We start from the raw sequence: 21,608 nt of genomic DNA on the forward strand, positions 1-21,608 counted from the left end.
GGGGTAGATTGGGGTCCCAGAGATCGAAATCGGCGTCAAATGGGGGTCCGTGGCCCATGGCATTTCAAACTGGGGGTCCTTGGAGTTGAAAAGATTGAGAATCACTTACATAATGGATATTTAAGCCACTTTCCTATGCTTCACTCTCTCTCTCTCTCACTTTGTCTCTCCATTCCTGTTGCCCTCAGGCCTGCATCGAGCAGAGGGCGAGGTGGGGGCGGCCGTGGAGGCGGGGGCAGTCGTGGAGGTGGGGGCGGAGGCGGGGGCAGCCGTGGAAGCAGGGGCGGAGGTCGGGGAGGAAGAGGGGGACGGGGGGCCTCGGACAGAGACAAGAGAGGAGGTGGCAGGGGCGGCAGGGGGCTCCCCAGGTCCTTGGCGACGGAGAGGCCCCGGCCCCGGCCGGACAGCGACGCGGGGCCTCGCCTCAGGCCGGAGATGATGAGCTCCATGCCCATGCAGAAGATCTTCATGACCAACGAGAACCAGGAGCTGGTCAAGGAACTGCTGAGGGAGCTGCAGACGCACGAGTTTGACAAGCCCCATGAGTGAGTGCATTGATCCAACACACCCCGTGTGATGGCTATTTTTAAAAATCATTCATTTATTTATTAAAAGGTTTTCTTTTATAATTAATTAAATCGATTTGTTTGATTAGTGGGGGACGCTGTCTCGTGTACAAACGATTTTTGGGTTTGATGCCTAATGTTAATGATAAAGTAATATAATAATATAATAATAATATACTGTATAATAATATAATAATAATATAGTATTTGTGTAGCACTTTAAAGAAGAAAAGGAAGATAAAAACGAATCAAAAATATCAAAAGTTACAACCTTAGAAAAAGAGTAGAAAAAAAGATAAATCTGTTAAAAGCAAGTCTGTAAAATTAGATTTTATTTTTGACCCAAAAGATTATATGGTATTATTTGATGAAGTACTGCTTAGAATTGTTCGTAAGCTTGGAAAATGTTGTTATGAGCTGTATAGCTGTGCTTTGCTCCTGTCTGAGAAGTCTCGGCTTTCAGTGTCACTCCTCTTTTCCAGTGAGTCTGATTCAGATTACTTGGAAGAAGAGGATTATGATGAGTTGGACCATCGGGAGGAAGGCCAGTATTGGAACACTCATGACGAGCCTGTGGACAAAGCAGACAGCCCTGTGTACGAGTCTGACGAGGAGGAGGAGAGGAGCACCCCTGAGCCTATCATCTCTTTATTTGCCATAGGAAAACTGTGCAGGTGAATGTGTGCAGGGAATTTACTTCCTAACCACTTGAACACTAGCGTCCCTATTCTTGAAGATATTTTGTCCAGCGTGAAAACTAGTATGGACTGGAGTATGTATACAGTATTTATAAATGTTTGGCCAGGTTGAAATATCTTACATTTGTTACTACTGAACAATGAAGAACTGAGAGGAGAGTCATTTCCCTGCACTGTTAACTCTCTAAAAGCTATGCCTTGCGGCTTGCGCCGAATTTCCTTCTCTGTGTCATTCTCCTGTGAATACGTTGCTCATCTACCCGTGCCTTCAACCGTGTCTTGATTTGTAGGTACGGGTTTGACCGAGAGCGCAGCAGGCAGGCCCTGGAGTCTGGCGGAGGGGAATTCGGTTCTACGTTGGAACAGCTCCTCCAGCAGGTATTTGCAGAGCGCTACGGCCAAAAAGCCATCTCCCCCGACGGCCTCCAGTCCACGCCCATGGACGAGTGTCTGAACCAGAGGCAGGAGGAGGCCTTGGCCCTCGCCGCCATTTACGGCGAGCGCTTCAACGAGCGCATAGCCAATGCCGTGTGGACAGTGACCCTGGACCTCCCCTTTCTGGCGGCCGCCAAGAACGGCAGTCGAAACGGACCCGCCAGCGGTTCCGGCAGCACCAAGAAAATGTGCAACTTCTACATGAAAGGCCAGGGCTGCAGGTTTGGCGATAAGTGCAAGTTCAGCCACCAGCTCCCCACCAAAGGCAGGTCCGGGTCTCCGGACTTCATGGGACCCAGTCGGCCCGGCTTCAGTAGCGACGACCCGCCCGAGTACGAGCTGGAGATCAGATTCCCCAAGGGGAACCGATACCCGTACCAGGCAAGGTTATTAAAGTTAACTAAAACTGGCGGGCGGACCTTGTTCCCAATGCAGCTACACCCAAATGTGGAGTTTGTTGTCTAAACTCAATATGTCGTCATGGCATCAGGCGTAAACAAATCAGATATAACCATATATGGGCACAAAAGGGGGCATGCCCATATATAGGCATATACATTACTGATGACATCAGGGATCTCCATATATGGGCATAAAGGGGACAATTACTGACAGATACAGAGATTTCAATATGGCATGCCCATATATTGGCATGTACGGATTACATCAGGGATCGATCTCCATAAATGGGCATAGAAGGGACAAGGACTGACTGATACACTTACTAGTAAATCTAAAAGCCTTCAAAAGTTTAAAGTCAAAATAAAATCTAATAAAATGCTAAACTATAATAACTTTGGTTCCAGGCCCCGATCGTGGCCTTCAGTACAAATGACGACCGCGTGGGAGCCGCGGGGAGACTGTGCGTCACAGAGAGGCTGTTCGAGGAGGCGCTGGCCGCAGCCAAAAGCGCAGAGCCCGTGGTTTACACGCTCAGCACCCTCTGCGAGGACGAGGACGCCGTGACGAAGCTGTTGTCCAGCAGTCATCACAAGTACAGCAGCCTGCCTCCTGTGGTGACGCCAGCTCCGCCTCCCGTGGTGACGGCAGCTCCGCCCCCTGTCGTCACGGCCAATTGCAGGAGTGCGAGGTAGGGACACTAAAATTGTATCCTCTTAATTGTAATGATGGTGCCCTTGTAACCTCAAATTTGTCTTATTGAACATTGAATCCACGTTATGTAAGGATTGTTTCCATGAATAAGCCTATTCTTGGCTTCCTGTTCTTGCGTGTCAACTTGAAAGAAAGAAAAAAATGTGTTTTTATTTTTGAGTATTTGTCTCCAAATTCTATTTTATATAAATAATTAATACTTTATATTGGTTGATTTATAATGAACAGATTGTTGAAAAATCTTCGCCAGAGCAGTAGAACATTCAATAGAATTTAAGATTTGTATCGTCTTTTGTCATCCTAGTGGGAGGAGCAACGTGTCGCCTCAGGAGAGCAGGAGCAGCAGCAGCAGTGGGAATCACACCAGCAACCTGAGGGCCAATCCAACAAACAGCAGCGCAAGCAACCACACACGCAGCTATGGTGAGACACCCTCTGTGTTCATTTAACTCTTGAGAGTGTACACATGTAACCAAATGGACCCGTACAAGCCCATTTGGTTACATTTGTACTCTGAGTTAAAGTAACAATTGTCTCTTCTCTTAACCTTAACCATATTATTATTTTATTACATCAATGTACTTAAAGTAGGTTGAACATGGTTTGAAAACTGACAGATTCTGAGAAACAACTAACCAATTACCAATATTTTCATGTCTAACATTTATGGTTTCTGAATAATACACAGTCTCGTTCATGGATTCTCCCCAAAAGCTGGTGATATTTTACTAGAAATGGTACAGAGTATACACTGTAAAAACACTGCTTAATAAGTATGTAACGATGTCGTTGAAACTGCATTTCCCAGTGGGATTGATTATACAGTGTACTGTATACATATGTACAGTATATAGTATGTGTGACTGATATATCACTCGGAAAGTGATTAATACATTTGTAATCGTTCTTTATAAATGCATCTAAAAACTTGGACACAGCCTGTTTCTTGCTCACGTGCCTCTGTTTACCTGTACCTTGCCAGCAAAAGACACGGGAGACCCCGAGGAGCTGGACGAGAGGGACGAGGACAACGATGGCGACGAAGAGGCCGTCCCCGTGGAGACGGAGAGCTACGTCAACCTGAGGAAGACGATGGTGAAGAAGCACGAGCTGAAAAATGAAAACATGGTGCAGGAGAACGGCAAGCTGTGCCGAGAGTTTAGGAGGAAACAGGTAAAAGATGGACGGCTTGGCTGTCAACTATAACGATACACGTGTTTGTATTGAACCGTTCAGTACGCGGCTTTCGGTTCGGCACACATTACAAACTTAGCGACACACTCCTCTTTAAAAAATCGTATCGTATCAACTTCCAGCGCTCAACCAGTTGAAAGAGAGCTCTGTCAATGGCTCTGCCCTTCAAGGAAGTCTAAACGACGTAACCAACAGGCATGTTGCAACGTGCTGTGCCCTTCCCGCACACTAAAACAAACACTATCTACTCCAGTGAGACGCGTGAAGAGGTGGGGTCACAAAGATGCATATCCTACCAAACTGGGGGTCCTTGAAATTAATAGGTTGAGAATCACAGGTTTAATGTGCTGTGTTCTTACACATGTACTACTGTACATGCACCCATACACCAAGGTAGTGTAAGTGATATTTTTGGGTTAAAACAAAACGTTATATTCTGATAGTAATCGTTGTTTGTTCAGTAACGGGGCTCTCTCCGTCTCTCCAGCTCTTTAGTAAACAGAAAATACTTCATCAGGTTTGTTGCCAATTTCAGCCAATCGGGAGAGAATACCTGTTTATTTGCATCAATTTTATTGTGTTCCAGTTCCAATTTTGTCTGCTCACTTCTTTGTGTCATCACTTCCAATTTCACTTCTTCATCTTGTGTCACAGATAAGTTCTCCTGATCGGATAAAATTGCTATCCTGACCTGAAAAAGTAGTATTTTCTGTTCTCTAAACTAAAGACCTGGAGAAATGTAGAGACCCATGTTACTGAGCAAGCACTCTAGTCTCATAAGAATGGTTCCTATCACAATATATAGTGTTTAACACAAAAACAAACAAAAAATCACTTGCAACACCTTTTAAGTTCACTCCTTTGTGTGTAATTGTGTTGTAACATTCCTCTTCCTCTTGCAGTCTTCCAGGAGCTTCATGTCCATGCTGCGTCAGAGAGAGAAGCTGCCAGCCTGGCAGGAGAGGGACAACATCCTGGACCTTCTGGACCAGTGTCAGGTGCTGGTGGTGAGCGGCATGACTGGGTGAGTCAGCAACTACTCTGCAGCAGGACTTACATTATATTGTCACAACAATATCAATGGTAATATTTGTATATTAGCCCTATTTAGTGATCAATTGACCTTAATTTCAACTAACAGGAAGTTCCTTATGAGTCAGTTTGCTGATGGATGATGATGGATCATTGAAAACATGAATGACCACGTAAACGCATTTCCTTATTAACTTTGTTTTACTTTGTGTATTAAATCCTATAGGTGTGGTAAAACCACCCAGGTTCCTCAGTTCATTCTGGACGAGACGCTGGGCGGCCCTGCCGAGCAGGTTGCCAACATCATCTGCACCCAACCCCGCCGTATCTCCGCCATCTCCGTGGCCCAGAGGGTGGCACAGGAACGCGCAGAGCGCCTGGGCAGCTCCGTGGGATACCAGATACGCCTGGAGACCGTCAGGGTATGCGCACATCCAATACACCGTGGCGTACACATTAGAGATGCACGATATTGACGCTTTGGATACTGACGATTAATTGCATGTTGAAATCCACTGTTACCGATATTGCAATACAAGTTTCCAGTCGGAAACAGATGCAGACGTTTATTCGTATTACCTGATTTATGCACATATTAGTATATTATATTATTTTGATATTGTTTCGATAGCGATTTTTAAGGCCGGTGTTTAATGTAATTGCATGGTGTATAATCTTTTATATAATATAATATAATATAGTATAATATACAAGTTAAGCTACAATTCATTCAGTTTTGTCTCTATCAATGGAGAGTGGTAATTGCATTGATGTCCAAAGTACAATAAAGCTTGGAGCGCATCTAGCTTTGGAAACAAATCATCACTGTCCCACACAAAAACCACCCTAAAGTATTTGCTTTGGTTCTACAATGCAGTTATTTTAATTGTTTCCACCAGACGTACAGCATCAGCAGGTGGAGATCTCTGATTGCCTGCTGGCTACGCGACACTGGCGTTTCTCTCAAATCGCTACCGTTTCGCCACTATCGTTTTATAAACGACTAAATCGAATTAAACACATAAGCCTCATTTCATGCTTATTTGTACAACAATGTCATGCAGAAATAGCAAAAATAGATTCATTTATTACAATATTTTTTTCTTTTATATATAATCGATGAAATTGATTGGTTGGATTAAGTTTTGAACCCCCCTCTCTATCCGCTCCAGTCATCAGCCACCAGGCTGCTTTACTGCACCACCGGAGTGTTGCTGAGGAGACTGGAGGGAGAGGCGGACCTTAAAGGGGTCACACATGTCATCGTGGATGAGGTGCACGAACGCACCGAGGAGAGGTGAGGAAATGTTTCTTCATGCGACGGTGGTTAAGTGTGTCTGTGGGCAGTGTTGCCAGATTCTGTGGGAGAAACAAGCAACCAGGTCTAGGAAAACCAGCCCAAAAGAAGCAACTATGGGCCACATGAGCACTTTAACATATACATCGGCTATTTGAAAATAGCAGATCTACAAGCTCACAACGCGTCGCGATGCGACGCGTTGTGAGCTTGTAGATCGGCTATTTTCAAATGCAATCTTGTGGGGAAATTATAATAAGCAGATCTGGCAACCCTGTCTGTGGGTTTTATGCATATTGAACCAGTATTAACAAGAGCGTGTGACTAAATAATAGCTACATTGGATCCATCGGATCACTGGTTATTTTTTCCATTTCCTGGAAAGTAACAGTTTTGGACATGCAAGGTTTCCATCCGACAGTGACGATACAGTATGTATGTATTTTCTTCTCTTCCACGCTAGTGACTTCCTGCTGATGGTTCTTAAAGACTTGATGGTGCAGAGACAAGACCTGAAGATCATTCTGATGAGTGCTACTCTGAACGCTGACCTGTTCTCTGACTACTTTTATAACTGTAACACCATCCACATACCAGGTGAACACACACACACACACACACACACACACACACACACACACACACACACACACACACACACACACACACACACACACACACACACACACACACACACACGGTTTGCATGTTTATTATTTGCATTATCATTATTACATACACCTCATATATATATATATATATATATATATATATATATATATATATATATATATATATATATATATATATATATATACACACACTTTGTATTTCAATTATATATTGTCGCTGTTTGACAGAAACCTCCACATTTCATCTTTTTACATAATAAAAACAAGTTGGTCCTATTTTATACTGTGTCGCAGAAAAAGTACTGTGTCGCAGAAACTTTTCTGTGACACTGTTGTACGACTAAGTAGGGCATTAATTTACAGAAAACATAAAAAGTTTAAATATGCAGATACAAGATGTCTGCCCATCAGCGACACTGTGTTTATTCCTCTCTTCTTAATTCTCTCCCAGGTCGTACTTTCCCAGTTGATCAGTTTTTCCTTGAAGATGCCATAGAAAAAACCCGGTTAGTATGTCAAAATTCCTTTTAAGTATAAACCAGGCTCCAGTGCTGGTGCAAGTGCTCTAGCACTGCTAGTGCACCACGTGATTAAACAAGCAATGCCCTGAGCAATGCATTTCTCTGTTCCTTCCAGCTATGTGATTGAGGACGGCAGCCCTTACATGCGCTCCGGAAAACAACAGAGCGGTTCCAACAGTGGACGGGGTGGCAAAGCGGCGCCCAAGGGTGTGGTGGATGACCTGGGAGAAGATATGTGGAACTTCATGTCCCTCTGTAGGACCGACTTTGTCAAAGACAGCATCCCTGACCAGCAGCTCGGCCTGCAGGAGCTCACTATGAGATACAAAGGTGAACTACTAGTAGGAACTTGTCTAGTGTAACTAGTGTTAACCCATTGAGACCTGAAGCCGATTCTACATGTCTCCTAAATCTCAACAGTTTTCTGAAAAACCTATGTTTCTATATCAGTGGTGCTCAATCTTTTTCATGTCAAGGACCCCCAAAATGATATGTATTTGGCCGCGGACCCCCATCAAAATATTTTGTTCCAGGGACCCCCAGAAGCAAAGATTTGAGTTAAAAATGTTCGCTTTAAATATATAATATATATTCAAAGATTTGCACACATTTTCACGATTTTTCAAAAATAGCAGATCTACAAGCTCGTAGCGCGGCACTCGGTGCCGCGCTATGAGCTTGTATATCTGCTATTTTTGAATAGCCCAAAGTGTAAAATAATGCTTTTTAGCTCAAATCTAAAAATGACACAGTTCCAGGTATCAATGGGTTAATCTAGCTATAGATTCACTGAATCTCTCTGTGGCTGTGTGTCTGTCTTTCCCGGGCATCATTCATGTGCTGTCCGAACCGAAAAACCACCGACGTCTGTATCTGTCTGTCGGCGGGTCTGTGGAGGGCACACCGAATCTCTGTGTGTTTTGTGGGGGGTGTTCTCACCGGCTTCCCTGATTGACTAACCCAACCCGTCGGCTTGACAGATTGGCAGAGCTTTGTGTCACTTTTGTGCCGCTGATGCGCCAATATAAGTGGCAGCGTGTTCAATAGAACCCCATTGGGGTTACGTGTATGCCATCAGCACGATGTCAGCAGAAACCTCTTATCTCCATATTTTAACTTTATGTGTTTTTTCGTAAATTAATGACCTACTTGATCATACTGCTGCGTCACACAAAGGCATCAAAAAGTAGCAGATCTACAAGCTCAAAAGGCGTCTTGAGCTTATGTCGATCTGCTACTTTTGCTATTTTGGAATTTGCATCCTGAAAAGTAACATTTTTAGACATATGAGGTTTCCACCCGACAGAGATGATACGTTGGTGGGCACTGGGCTGCAATACCGACTTGCATCGTTTGGGAGTAGGCCGGTGCCCGTTTTAAAACTGTGGTAACGTGTACGGCACTGGATACTCTGACGGGTGCAGCGAGTCCTCTGACAACACAACAGGTACAACAGGATATTAGGTATAGGTTTTGAATAACTGGGTGGGTCATGCATTCCCAACTTCGTTCCCGAGTAGGCCGGTGTGCAGGTCTAGTAACCATAATGACTTTAAGGTCGATATCTAAACAATCTAAAACAATATCGGTTGCTTTTTTTCATATACTTGAAAATAAATTTACCGGAAGTGTATGTTGATGAGGATGGAGGTGATGTGCTGCCAGTGTTACTTTGTTGAAAAAGCAAAGAAAGAAATACAGTTGTTTGTAACCTTTTTTCCTTGGAGCCCCCATTTTTACATTTGACACAATCTGAGACCCCTCAACACACACACACAAGTTTATGAATTGAATACCAAGGACCTTAATGGAAACAAGACCGCAAGGACTTTTTTGGACGGACCTTTTAGACAAAGTGTTTTTAACTGTACTTGTGCTGTTTTGAATATTTCTGCCTAATAAAATATGCAATCAAACACACACACACACACACACACACACACACACACACACAATATAGTTCTAGTACGACGAATAGCGACTATTTTCACTGTTTACTTTTTGGAAAGTCTGTGATCTTTGGCGCCCCCCGCACCCCAGGTTGGGAAACACTCTTAAGAAATCTTGTTTTTCTGCAGACACCAAGAAGTCCGTTCTGAAGACCATGTCTATGATGGATCTGGACAAGATCAACATGGACCTGGTAGAGAGCCTGCTGGAGTGGATTGTAGATGGAGACCACAGCTACCCGCCAGGTTGGGCAAATTCCTACTGTATATACTCTCTCAGGGGAACACTAGAACATGCTGATTTAATTAGATTTTAATCACATGAACCCTAGCGTCCCTATGGGCCGAGAATTAGTCAAATATGATATTATTGTGAAATGATTCGGTAATTGGCAACCAACCTGAAAATAAATGTTTTGTTTGTCAAGGTGTTGAGAGAGATGGGAAGACCCCCTGTTATTGAACACTCTATAGCAATCTGAATGTAGAACCTTTTCAAAAAAAATGTTTTGGTTTTAACCATAAAACATCACTCACAGCACCTTTAACCCCCTGGTTCCTGTGTCTGTGTACCTGTCTGTCTGTAGGTGCTGTGTTGGTATTCATGCCAGGCCTGGCAGAGATTAAGATGCTATACGAGCAGCTCCAGTCCAACAGACTGTTCAACAACAGGAAAGGAAACAGGTTTGTGTGTTGTTGCCAGTGTGTGTGTGTGTGTGTGTGTGTGTGTGTGTGTGTGTGTGTGTGTGTGTGCGTGCGTGCGTGCGCGTGTGGTATTGGGTCAAATATCCCCTCAAGTATAGTAGAATTTTCGAAATCAGGACCATTTTCCTGGTCCTCACAATTGTTGTTTTATGCTTAAAACGTTGTTAAAATACGATAAGATTAGGATTATGCATTTAGAGGTAGGGGTTGGAGTTACAGTATGCCTGATTTATGCTTAAAAGCAATACTATTCAATATTACATAATCTATAAACTCAAATGATTAAATATGGCCTATTTTGGCTGTGCTATATTTAATTAGATTATTGAAACTGGTCATTTCTTTGTATATTTAAGTAATATGTCACATCTGCCCTGTGAACTTCTATTTTCTAAGCCTAAAAGACTAGCATATCATTTAGATTCATGTTCCAATGTTCAATGTCAAAAACCCAAATCTAATGATCATAAATCGTAAATGATGTGTTTGCGCGTCATTATTCTCGTTCCCACGGCAGGTGCGTGGTGTACCCGCTCCACTCGTCACTGTCCAATGAGGAGCAGCAGGCGGTTTTCAACCGGCCGCCAGAAGGAGTCACCAAGATCATCATCTCCACCAACATCGCCGAAACCTCGGTCACCATTGACGACGTGGTGTACGTCATCGACACCGGCAAGATGAAGGAGAAGAGGTCATTATGTGTTTTTTTTTTAACCCATTAAGACCCGGGACGCATCTGTGTCACTTTTTGATATGAGCTAAAAAAGCATTATTTTACACTTTGGCTATTCAAAAATAGCAGATATACAAGCTCATAGCGCGGCACCGAGTGCCGCGCTACGAGCTTGTAGATCTGCTATTTTTGAAAAATCGAGAACATTTGTGAAAATCTTTGAATATATGTGTGTGTGTGTGTGTATGTGTATATATATATATATATACACACACACACACACACACACACACACACACACAGACACACACACACACACACACACACACACACACACATACACATACACATACACATACACATACACATACACATACACACACACACACATACACACACATATATACATATATATATATTCTTATATGCAAAAACACAAATCCAAGTCTTTGCTTCTGGGGGTCCCTGGAACAAAATATTTTTAGATGGGGGTCGGCGGCCAAATACATATAATTTTGGGGGTCCTTGACATGAAAAAGTTTGAGAACCACTTGTATAGAAACATACGTTTTTCAGAATACTGTTGGGATTTAGAAGACATTTGTAGAATCGGCCTCAGGTCTTAATGGGTTAAAGGAAAGTGGACTGTCCACTCCCTTTTTCTAGACGCGATATGGAAGTCACAGGAGACAGGGGGTCCTGAGGGTTTCAATCCTAACCGTGCATTCGCAAACAAAAGATTTTTTGTCGTTGTGTGTCGGCTCACAGGTACGACGCATCTAAAAGCATGGAGAGCCTGGAGGACTCGTGGGTGTCGCGGGCCAACGCGCTGCAGAGGAAGGGGCGAGCGGGACGCGTGGCCTCGGGCGTCTGCTTCCACCTGTTCACCAGCCACTGCCTCCAGCATCAGCTGGCCGAGCAGCAACTCCCCGAAATACAGAGGGTACCTCTGGAGCAGCTCTGTCTGAGGTACCGGTCATTTTTAGGGAACATTTGGCCGATAACCTGCATGGTGAAATTGACCGTACCGATATGGCAATGCCAAAGTTTCCAGTGTTATACAGTGACTGTGATTCTGGTGGCAGATGTAGATATAAAAAACTGTGCATTCTTATTACCTGATCATTTATTAGGGCTACTGATGCAATTACAATTTAGCATTTAGCAGACACTCGTATGCAGAGCAACTTACAATAAGCAAGGTAGACACATACATCAAATGCCTCTGCATTGTAGTGCCTCAGTAAACTAGGAACACAGCTGAACCAAGAATATAAATATATATTTTTACATAATATAAATAGCGGCTAAAACCTATTATTTTACCTGTTCGACATATGATGACTGATTAATTGTGCATTCCTAGTATTTTTTTCTGTAATGGAATACAATGAAAGCTGTGTGGCTGTTTGACTTTGTGACTCAGAAAGAAGCATAATTGACTAACGTTTCAAGATTGGAATGTGACAAATAAAAGTAATAATTGACTAACGTTTCAAGATTGGAATGTGACAAATAAAAGTAATAATTGACTAACGTTTCAAGATTGGAATGTGACAAATAAAAGTAATAATTGACTAACGTTTCAAGATTGGAATGTGACAAATAAAAGTAATAATTGACTAATGTGAAAACATTGTTTTTTAATAATAGTAAATTACACAAAATGTGTTCAAAGTTGCCACCTGAGTTCATAGATTAAAGGAGACATCCGGACATTTTAAGTGTTATCTTTGATGTGTCGCTAATCACTCACCAACATTGAAAGGGACGTCGAGTTATTCCCACAGAGTCCCCTTCGTCCAGTCTAACGACCCCCTCCGTTGGCTTAATGGGAGCCCGTGGAAGGCTGAAATTCGCCTAATATAACAGATGCAAAGTTAGTTTTTTCTCTACTCGTGTTCATTGTTGAGTGTCATGATACTCAAACATGCACTGAATGTCGCGAACGAGCCACCGTACGCTCAGAACGAGATGATGCAGGTTGCTTGTTTCTTCCATAGAACCTGGCGTCTATGGAAAAACAAGCAACCCGCGTCGTCTCGTTCTGCACGAATGGTCGCTCGTTCGCGACATTCACCGCATGTTTGAGTATCATGACACTCAACAATGAGCAGGAGTAGAGAAAAAAGGAACTTTGCATCTGTTATATTAGACGAATTTCAGCTTTCCACGGGCTCCCATTATGCCAACGGAGGGGGTCGTTAGACTGGACGAAGGGGACTCTGTGGGAATAACTCAACGTCCCTTTCAATGTTGGAGAGTGATTAGCGACACATCAAAGATAACACTTAAAATGTCCGGATGTCTCCTTTAACTCATATACTGCCTAGAACGACTAAAACGACTTCTGTCCATAAGCCATGCCTGCCAAGAACGACTAAAACGACTTTTTAAAAAATTTAAAAAATTAAAAATATTTTTTTTTTTTTTTTTTTTTTTTTTAGATTTTTTTTTTTTTTTTCGACCCAAAGACCAAGGAGATATGATTTTTCGAAGATATAGACTCCCATCCACTTCCTTGTTAACTTAAAACTTAAAAATTCTGTATCTCGGCTCCTGAGTACTTTTTTTTTTCAATGAAAAATATGGCAGTGTTCAAACGCGGCCAGAATAATTCTGGCAGTGAATGAGTTAACATCAGGGTTACTTAAGCCCTATATAATTAGATGTATGACAAATAGCCAAAATACCCCGTCTACAATCTCACGTCACATTGCTATGACCTTTTCTGACCTCATCTCTCACCACGTCTGTAGAATAAAGATCCTGGACTTGTTCGCTGAGTGCACCTTGGAATCCGTCTTCTCCCGGCTCATCGAGCCCCCGGCCATGGGCAGCCTAGAGGCGGCCAAGCAGCGCCTGCAGGACCTCGGGGCTCTGACCCCTGATGAAAAGCTGACGCCGCTGGGCTACCACCTGGCCTGCCTGCCGGTGGACGTGCGCATCGGGAAGCTCATGCTTTTTGGAGCCATTTTCCGCTGCCTGGACCCATGCCTCACCATCGCCGCCAGCCTGGCCTTTAAATCACCATTCGTAAGAAAACGCTTTTGTTTTTGTCCTTTTTTTTACCCAGGGAGCACAGATGCTCATTTTCAGCAACACCCTGGCCTGCACACAGACAGACACAAACGCATTCAAGCTCACCAGTACAACCACAGTCTTATACTGTTGGCCACTGAACAGCAGTCAGGGGTTCAGTGCCTTGCTCAAGGGCACTTCAGCGTTTTGGGGGGAGGGGCAAGTGGTGGCCATTCACTTTCCCCACGCAGACTTTTCCTGCCGTTCCAGGGAATCGAACTGACCGGAGACCCCCAGGGGTCTGTGTTTGGCCTCCTCCTTTCTTCCCTTCTACACCAAATGTCTTCGCAGGAAATAGCCGATCTACTAGCTCACAATGAGCACTCCAAGTGCATTAAAACGCAACGCAGCGATAATGTAACATTGACAAAAAGCATGATGTCCAATGACTTTAAGTTTGTTGGATTACCTATCTCAGGCAAGTTTCAAGTCTCTGCAAGTTGCTTTTCACATGAACCACATGAACCCTAGTGTCCCTATTCTGGGCATGTTATAATAGGCAAAAATAGCTGATCATCAACCTCACAACGCGATGCATTGCTATTTTCAGCGAACAGATTTAGTGTAGAGGGAAATAAAGAGGCGTCCAAATCCGGGTGCTACAACGATACGGTACATGGGGTTTAAGGGGTTAAGTCGTGAGAAGCGGTGCCAATTGAGTCAAGTCAGATATAGATCTCCACATCATGGAGTTTCCAAGATGTCTTATATTCATTAGGCTCTTCCTGTGTTGCAAGCCTATTTTATTTTCACTCTACTGTAGATGTGAATCTCAATTTGATGGATGCCTTCCTGCCACAGTGTGTGAGAAAACCAACTTAATTACCAGCAAAAATGTGCCAGTATTTGCCTGGTGGATATTGTTACTTCTCTCATTAAGATTCACCCCAGTTCAGTTTGTTAGCCACAGGTTATTCCCAGAGTATAACATGCTTATGTTCTTTCTTCTATTCCCTTCTCTTCCTACTCCCTTCTTTCTCCAGGTGTCGCCTTGGGACAAGAGAGAGGAGGCCAATGAGAAGAAGTTGGGCTACGCTCTGGCCAACAGCGACCATTTGGCTCTTCTGCAGGCTTATAAGGTTCTGACAGAGTTTCTGTGTGGAGCGCTCCTTAAAAAGAACTGTCTTGAGTACTTGCAACACATAGCGTTTTATACTCGTTTCATGTAGAAAGGCTGATTGTCTGTCTCTCTGTTTCAGGGATGGTGCAACGCGGCAAAGAACGGCAACCAAGCCGGCTTCCGGTACTGCAGGGAGAACTTCCTGTCTGGCCGAGGCTTGCAGGTGTGACTTTTAATTGAAGTGTCTTTATTGAAGATTCAAGGTTGTATTTTATAGTTACATCTTGTGCACAGATACATAAGAGTTGTTTCTTTGGCTTCCGTCAGACAATGTAGCAGCATAGGTAATATTAATAATAGTAATAATAATAATAAGTGAAGAAAACTAAAGAGAAAAGAGAAAAACGTCAGTAGTTTTTACTAATAGGATTAAAATAAACAGATCAGCGTATGCACAATGTATGTATACGCTTGGTATATTATACAAAGCAGTGGTCTCAAACCTTTTCATGTCAAGGAGCCCTAAATGTAGATGTGTTTGGCTGCGGACCCCCATCTGAAAATATATTGTGCCAGGGACCCCCAGAAGAGAACATTTGTGTTAATACATGTCTCAAAGAAAGGAGGTCGCACGGCTCGTAGCCACGATCCAATAGCTTTTTTATAATTATTTTACCAATGTTTCGACACAGTAAAAGTTCTTCTTCAGGTATGTTAATAAATGTCTCAATAATTCCAAAATGATGTATTTTCAAGATGTTTAAAAAATGTTCGCAACATGTAGATCTGTTCTTTTTGAATAGCCGAAGTATAAATGGGATTAAAGTGGTTAAACTGATTGTGATGCTATTAACCCATTAAACTATTCAAAAATAGCAGATATACAAGCTCATAGCGTGTCACTTTGTGCCACGCTATGAGCTTGTAGATCTGCTATTTTTGAAAAACTATGAAAATGTGTTCAAAACTTGAATATATGGAATATATAGGCTATATTTTTTCAAGCGAACATTTTTAACTCAAATCTTTGCGTCTGGGGTCCCTGGAACAAAATATTTTGAGATGGGGCTCCGTGGCCAAATACATATAATTTTTGGGAGTCCTTGACATGAAAACGTTTGAGCACGACTGATATAGTAACATGAGTTTTTTCAGAAAACCGTTTTGTAGAATCGGCCTCAGGTCTTAATGGGTTAACAGATTTAGCTGGACCCTACTTTGATAACCCCTAATATACACCATTAGCATTTTTGACGAATGTCCATAATCAGGTCTTAGGTAGGACTTAGTGGTGAGCGTATGTCATTGTTATGTCCATGCAGGAAATGGCCAGCTTGAAGAGGCAGTTTACGGAGCTGCTGTCGGACATTGGCTTTGTGAAGGAGGGACTGCGGGCCAGAGTCATAGAGAGAATGTGTGCTAATGGTACCGACGGTGTTCTGGAGGCTACTGGACCTGAGGTACACACACACACACATACACGTGCACACACACACACACACACACACACACACACACACACACACACACACACACACACACACACACACACACACACACACACACACACACACACACACACACACACACACACACACACACACACACACACACACACACACACACACACACACACACACACACACACACACACACACACACACACACACAAACAAACAAATGAGTGATATGTTTTGGTGAAAATACAACAGGTTTTTTGGTTAAAAGTTTTAAGCTCTATATTCTGATAGTAATAATTGTTATAGTGTTCAGTAACAGGGGTCTTCTCATCCAAGTAAACCAAGATTACATTTTCAGTTGTGACACCAATTTCCTCCAATCAGCTGAGAGTAGCCACATTTTCTACTTTTCCAATTTTGTCTGCTCATTTCTTTGTGTCATCACTCTCCTGATTGAATCAAATTGGTGTCCTGACCTGGAAAAAAGTATGTTATTTTTTTAATTAAAGAGCTGTAGAGATGGTGGAGTTACTGAACAAACACTCAATAGCAATGATTGGTATTGGAATATTGAATGGTTTAACACTTATTTTAACAAAAACATATCAATTACAGTACCTTTTTAAAATGTGTATGGTTACCAAAGATAAGTGCAGCATAGATAAGCTTCTTTCCTCCTTGCCACCAGGCCAACTTGAACTCGGACAACATCCGCCTGATGTCTGCCATGCTCTGTGCTGCTCTCTACCCCAACGTAGTCCAGGTGAGTACTCACTCATTCAGCAGCGGTCAATGTAGGCCTTACTTTTTCAAAGAAGCAAATAATCGAAAATAGCTGATGCACTTTGGGAGCTTGTAGATCAGCCATTTTCACTATTTGAAATGTTTAACTTTCTTAAAGCAAGTTAAACTATTGAACTTATAAGCAAACAAATACATAATTAAACAATTTTTTGATAGATAATATGTAGGGTTGTGAGCTTGTACAGTACCTGAAAGTAAAATATCAGTCAAAACAAAGGTGTTCAAGATCTCGACAAAATCGATCTCCTCATAATGCGCGTGTGTGTGTGGTTCCCTGGGCCAGGTGCGCTCTCCACAGGGGAAGTACAAACAGACCAGTAAAGGGGCCATGAAGATGCAGCCCAACGCAGCCGAGCTCCGCTTCGTGACCAAGAACGACGGCTGTGTCAACATACACCCGTCCTCTATCAACTACACGGTGAGAGAGCCGTCTGGAACCCTCGTCATGTTTCATGCCAAACTAGGGCTCCAACTGTTGATTATTTTCTTTATTTATTTTATTCCTCCCACTGCCTGTCGCTACTGTTGTATCCTTCTGGCTCACCTGCCAGTGAGGAGCCCCCCCTGGGAGGACGTAGGGCCTCCGTCCTACTCCTCCCGTTCAACATTCCCTGCTGCGGGCTCCGCCCCCGCCCGTAGGTCCTACCGGGCTGGGGTGGAGCCTGTCAGCAGGGCACGTACTCCTACGGCGTAGGAGGTACGTGCAGTGACAAATATCACCCTTCCTGCCAGTTGTGTTCTTATAGACCAGTGGTTTTCAACCTTTTTCATGCCAGGGACCCCTAAATTGATATACATTTGACGCTCATCTGAAAATGTTTTGTGCCAGGGACCCCCAGAAGAGAAGATTTGAGTAAAAGATCTTCGCTTTAAAAATATATGTATTCAAAGCTATGCACACATTTTCAAGATTTTTCAAAAGTAGCAGATCTACAAGCTCATAGCGCGGCACTCGGTGCCGCGCTATGAGCTTGTATATCTGCTATTTTTGAATAGCCAAAGCTATGCGGTTAAAATGATTTTGACGCTATGTTAACTAATTTCGCTGGGGACCCCCTGGTACCCCCCCAAGGACCACTGGTGGTCCCTGGACCACTGGTTGAGGTGGTGGACGGGTACTTAATTTGTGTGTTTCTGCCGTTGTCGTCCAGGTGCGTCACTACGACAGTCCCTACCTGGTGTACCACGAGAAGGTGAAGACCAGCCGCGTGTTCATCAGAGACTGCAGCATGGTGTCCGTCTACCCCCTGGTGCTGTTCGGAGGAGGCCAGGTCAACGTCACTCTGCATAACGGCGACTTTGTCATCTCCCTGGACGACGGCTGGATCCGATTCGCCGCAGCCTCGCACCAGGTAGGCGGGAACATTAGCTGAAAATGCTGAAAATAAGCACCCGTGCTCAGCTACTCCCCTGGGTAAATAAAGGATAATAAAATGAAGTAAAATAAACATAAGGAACGGAGTCGACCACACAATGGGCCATCGAACCCCGGAGCACATCTTGAGCTTGTAGTTTGGATATTTTGACTATTTTTGAAATGGGGCTTAAATGATTCCTTCACAATGCTTTTTTTTGGGGGGGGGAGGGGTCCCAGAGTGACGCCAAATGTCTCTTTTGTGTCTCGAGCTGAAAAAAAAAGGTTTAGGAACCCCCTGAACTAGATGCCGTTGTTCTGCTGTGTCATGTGTGTCCACTAGGTGGCGGAGCTGGTGAAGGAGCTGCGCTGGGAGCTGGACGAGCTGCTCGAGGACAAGATCCGAAGCCCCAGCATGGACCTGTGCACGTGTCCCCGGGGGTCCCGCATCATCCACATGATCGTCAAACTCATCACCACACAGTAGCCGCACAGCACGGACGCACCGCTTTTCACACCAGTGGTTGTCAATCTTTTTAGATTTCAACTTCAAGGACCCCCAGTTTAGGTATACCACTAGGCCACGGACCCCACTATAGCTCTGACAGTGTACAAATGAAACCAAATGGACCCTCACGGGTCCATTTGGTTGCATTTGTACACTGTCCGAGTTACAGACCCATAAGAATCTTTTTTGGACCGCTGGTGGTCCCCGGGCCCGACATTGAGAGACTCTGTGGTTCTCAAACTTTTTTTCATGTTAAGGATCCCCAAATTAATTTTATATTTGGACCCTCATCTGAAAATGTTCTCTTCCAGGGACCCCCATACAAAATTTGTGTTAAAAAATATTTAAGGTTTTTCACATTTCTTTCAAGTTTTTTTTATTTTTAATAGCAGATCTACAGACCTGACAGCATCCATGATCCAGCACCCATATACATAAATAAATACATAGACACATTTACCATAAGCCATCTTGTGCTTGCCTGCGAGGCACTGGGACTAGGACTGTCACGATTATGACATTTTACTTGGCGATGAATTGTCGCTCAAATAATTGCGATTAACTATTTAATTGTATTTTCGTCGTTGAACATTGGAACATTATTAATTAAAACATTTCTGTAATCCTTAGGCTCCGTAAACAAAAGTTGCACAGGGCAGATATGACAAATAATTTACATAACAACTATATACTTAAAAACGAAAAACAATAATAGTGGAATAGCCGATCTACAAGCTCAAAACGTGTCGGAATGCGACACGTTTTGAGCTTGCAGTTCTGCTATTTCCACAAATTTGGAAAATGTTTGAAATGATATATGAAGTTTTTATATGTAATAATTGTGACAGGCCTAAGTGAAACCAAATTCCTCCTTTTGATCAAACAATGGAAACTGTTATGAATCGACGCAGTTGCCTCCAAGGCAGTGGATAGTATGGTTAATAGCCAATTAACACCCGCTGATGTCTGTTTTACGGTCTTCTGAAATGCTGCAAATGCTACTGGACAAGCAGTAGAGAAAGTTTACTACTTCCATGCTGCCACATGATGTGCAACACAATTGTTTGATTTAAATGCGAGTATTATAGAAATTGTAATTTGTATACATTTGCGCCATTTTTCTTCAGTTCAGGGAAACCCACGTTTCATTTTTAATATGGGTCGTGTGTCCCTGCTCACAACTGAGAAACGTATTTGAGTCCATATTGGATTTCCTAGACGGATAATGACTGCACATATTAATGTGGATTTGCATGTATTTTGCATGTCTGACCGAGGGCTCAGAGAGCTCCCGCATGTTTCTTGTTAGCTTTACATTTCTTGAATGTATGAACTTCTTATTGCGCTGATGTCAAAACACAACTTCACACGAACTAAAGGGCTCACCGATTTACACACAATTTGGTCAGAGTTGCCAAATAATTGGAAAGCCCTGTATCTTAACAAATCCCTGATGCAGTGAAAGAATAAAAAAGGGGAAAACAAGTTAAGCTAGTTGTTTTTTGCCGTTTCTTCTTTCCTAACATTTTCAATGTGACATACAGCGGTGGAAGAAGTACTCAAAATGTTTCACTTAAAACAGCAGATCTACAAGCTTAAGTTGTGTGCTTGTAGATTGGCTATTTCCGAATAGACAAAGTATAAAATAGGGCTATTTTATACTTTGGTTTGTCATTTCATGGTTAATGTATGTTTAATACATTAACACCCTATTTATTTTTTATGATTAAATGGATTTAATAATAATCTAAATCTGTAAAGAGTAACTACCAACTAAAGTTTTCAAATAATTGTAGTGGAGTAAAAAGTTAAATATTTGCCTCTGACATGTAGTGGAATACAAGTGTAAAGGATTTAAAAATGGACATGCTCAAGTGATGTAAAACGTACCTCAAAATTGCACTAAGTACAATACTTGAGTAAATGTACTTAGCTACTTTCCATCACTGCTGACATGTTGGCTAACTTGGCTTGTGTTACCGTCAGGCAGGTACTTTTCCTTTCACTCATATTCAGTCTGGGTTGTATTTGATTACCGGTAGTCATGTAGCTTGTCAGACAACAAAGGGTGGCTATAGAATAGACAGGCTTGTTGTGGTCGACACAGAGGATCTCTAAGCCAGATCATTCACACAACGGCTTGTGTTACCGTCAGATACTTTTCCTTGCACTCCTATTCAGTCTGTTTTACAGCAGGGGACAAATTACTCAACCCCAGTACTTGAGTCAAATGTTACTCAACTCAAGTGAAAGTTCCTCAGTCAAATTTGGACTTGAGTTAAAGTACTGGAGTACTTGCTTTTAAAAAAGAAAATCTTTGAAAGTAAAAATTAGAAAGTGCATCTTGTTTTTAATATATTTTTAATATTTTTGATAGTATTGAAATTTTGAAATTAAAAAATAGGAAAGAAATATTATTTTTCTGTATTTGTTTTTAAATGGAGCTTAAATTGTTAATTCATGCTTTGTTTTCCTTTCCTAGAAATGTGGTGGAGTCAAAAGTACAATATTTGTCGTGGAGTAGTG

At 42.7% G+C, this 21,608-nt stretch overlaps 1 protein-coding gene across 1 annotated transcript; it reads left to right on the forward strand.

Annotated features, from left to right (window-relative positions):
* The first annotated feature begins 310 nt into the window (after window positions 1-310).
* On the forward strand, window positions 311-21,462 carry dhx57 (DEAH (Asp-Glu-Ala-Asp/His) box polypeptide 57). The gene is made up of 24 exons (XM_084049837.1): window positions 311-545; window positions 1,049-1,240; window positions 1,555-2,080; window positions 2,506-2,789; window positions 3,117-3,235; window positions 3,795-3,985; window positions 4,909-5,030; window positions 5,265-5,460; window positions 6,211-6,335; window positions 6,799-6,932; window positions 7,419-7,473; window positions 7,604-7,818; window positions 9,567-9,683; window positions 10,025-10,121; window positions 10,660-10,833; window positions 11,584-11,784; window positions 13,575-13,851; window positions 14,880-14,975; window positions 15,096-15,179; window positions 16,279-16,416; window positions 17,105-17,179; window positions 17,504-17,638; window positions 18,372-18,572; window positions 18,918-21,462. The coding sequence occupies exons 1-24, from the start codon at window positions 436-438 to the stop codon at window positions 19,059-19,061; spliced, it is 4,008 nt and encodes a 1,335-aa protein (XP_083905963.1). The 5' UTR covers window positions 311-435; the 3' UTR covers window positions 19,062-21,462.
* Window positions 21,463-21,608: the final 146 nt, after the last annotated feature.

This window comes from Gymnoscopelus microlampas, assembly GCF_963454915.1.
Source record: "Gymnoscopelus microlampas genome assembly, chromosome: 23".
NCBI classification, from domain to species: Eukaryota; Metazoa; Chordata; class Actinopteri; order Myctophiformes; family Myctophidae; genus Gymnoscopelus; species Gymnoscopelus microlampas.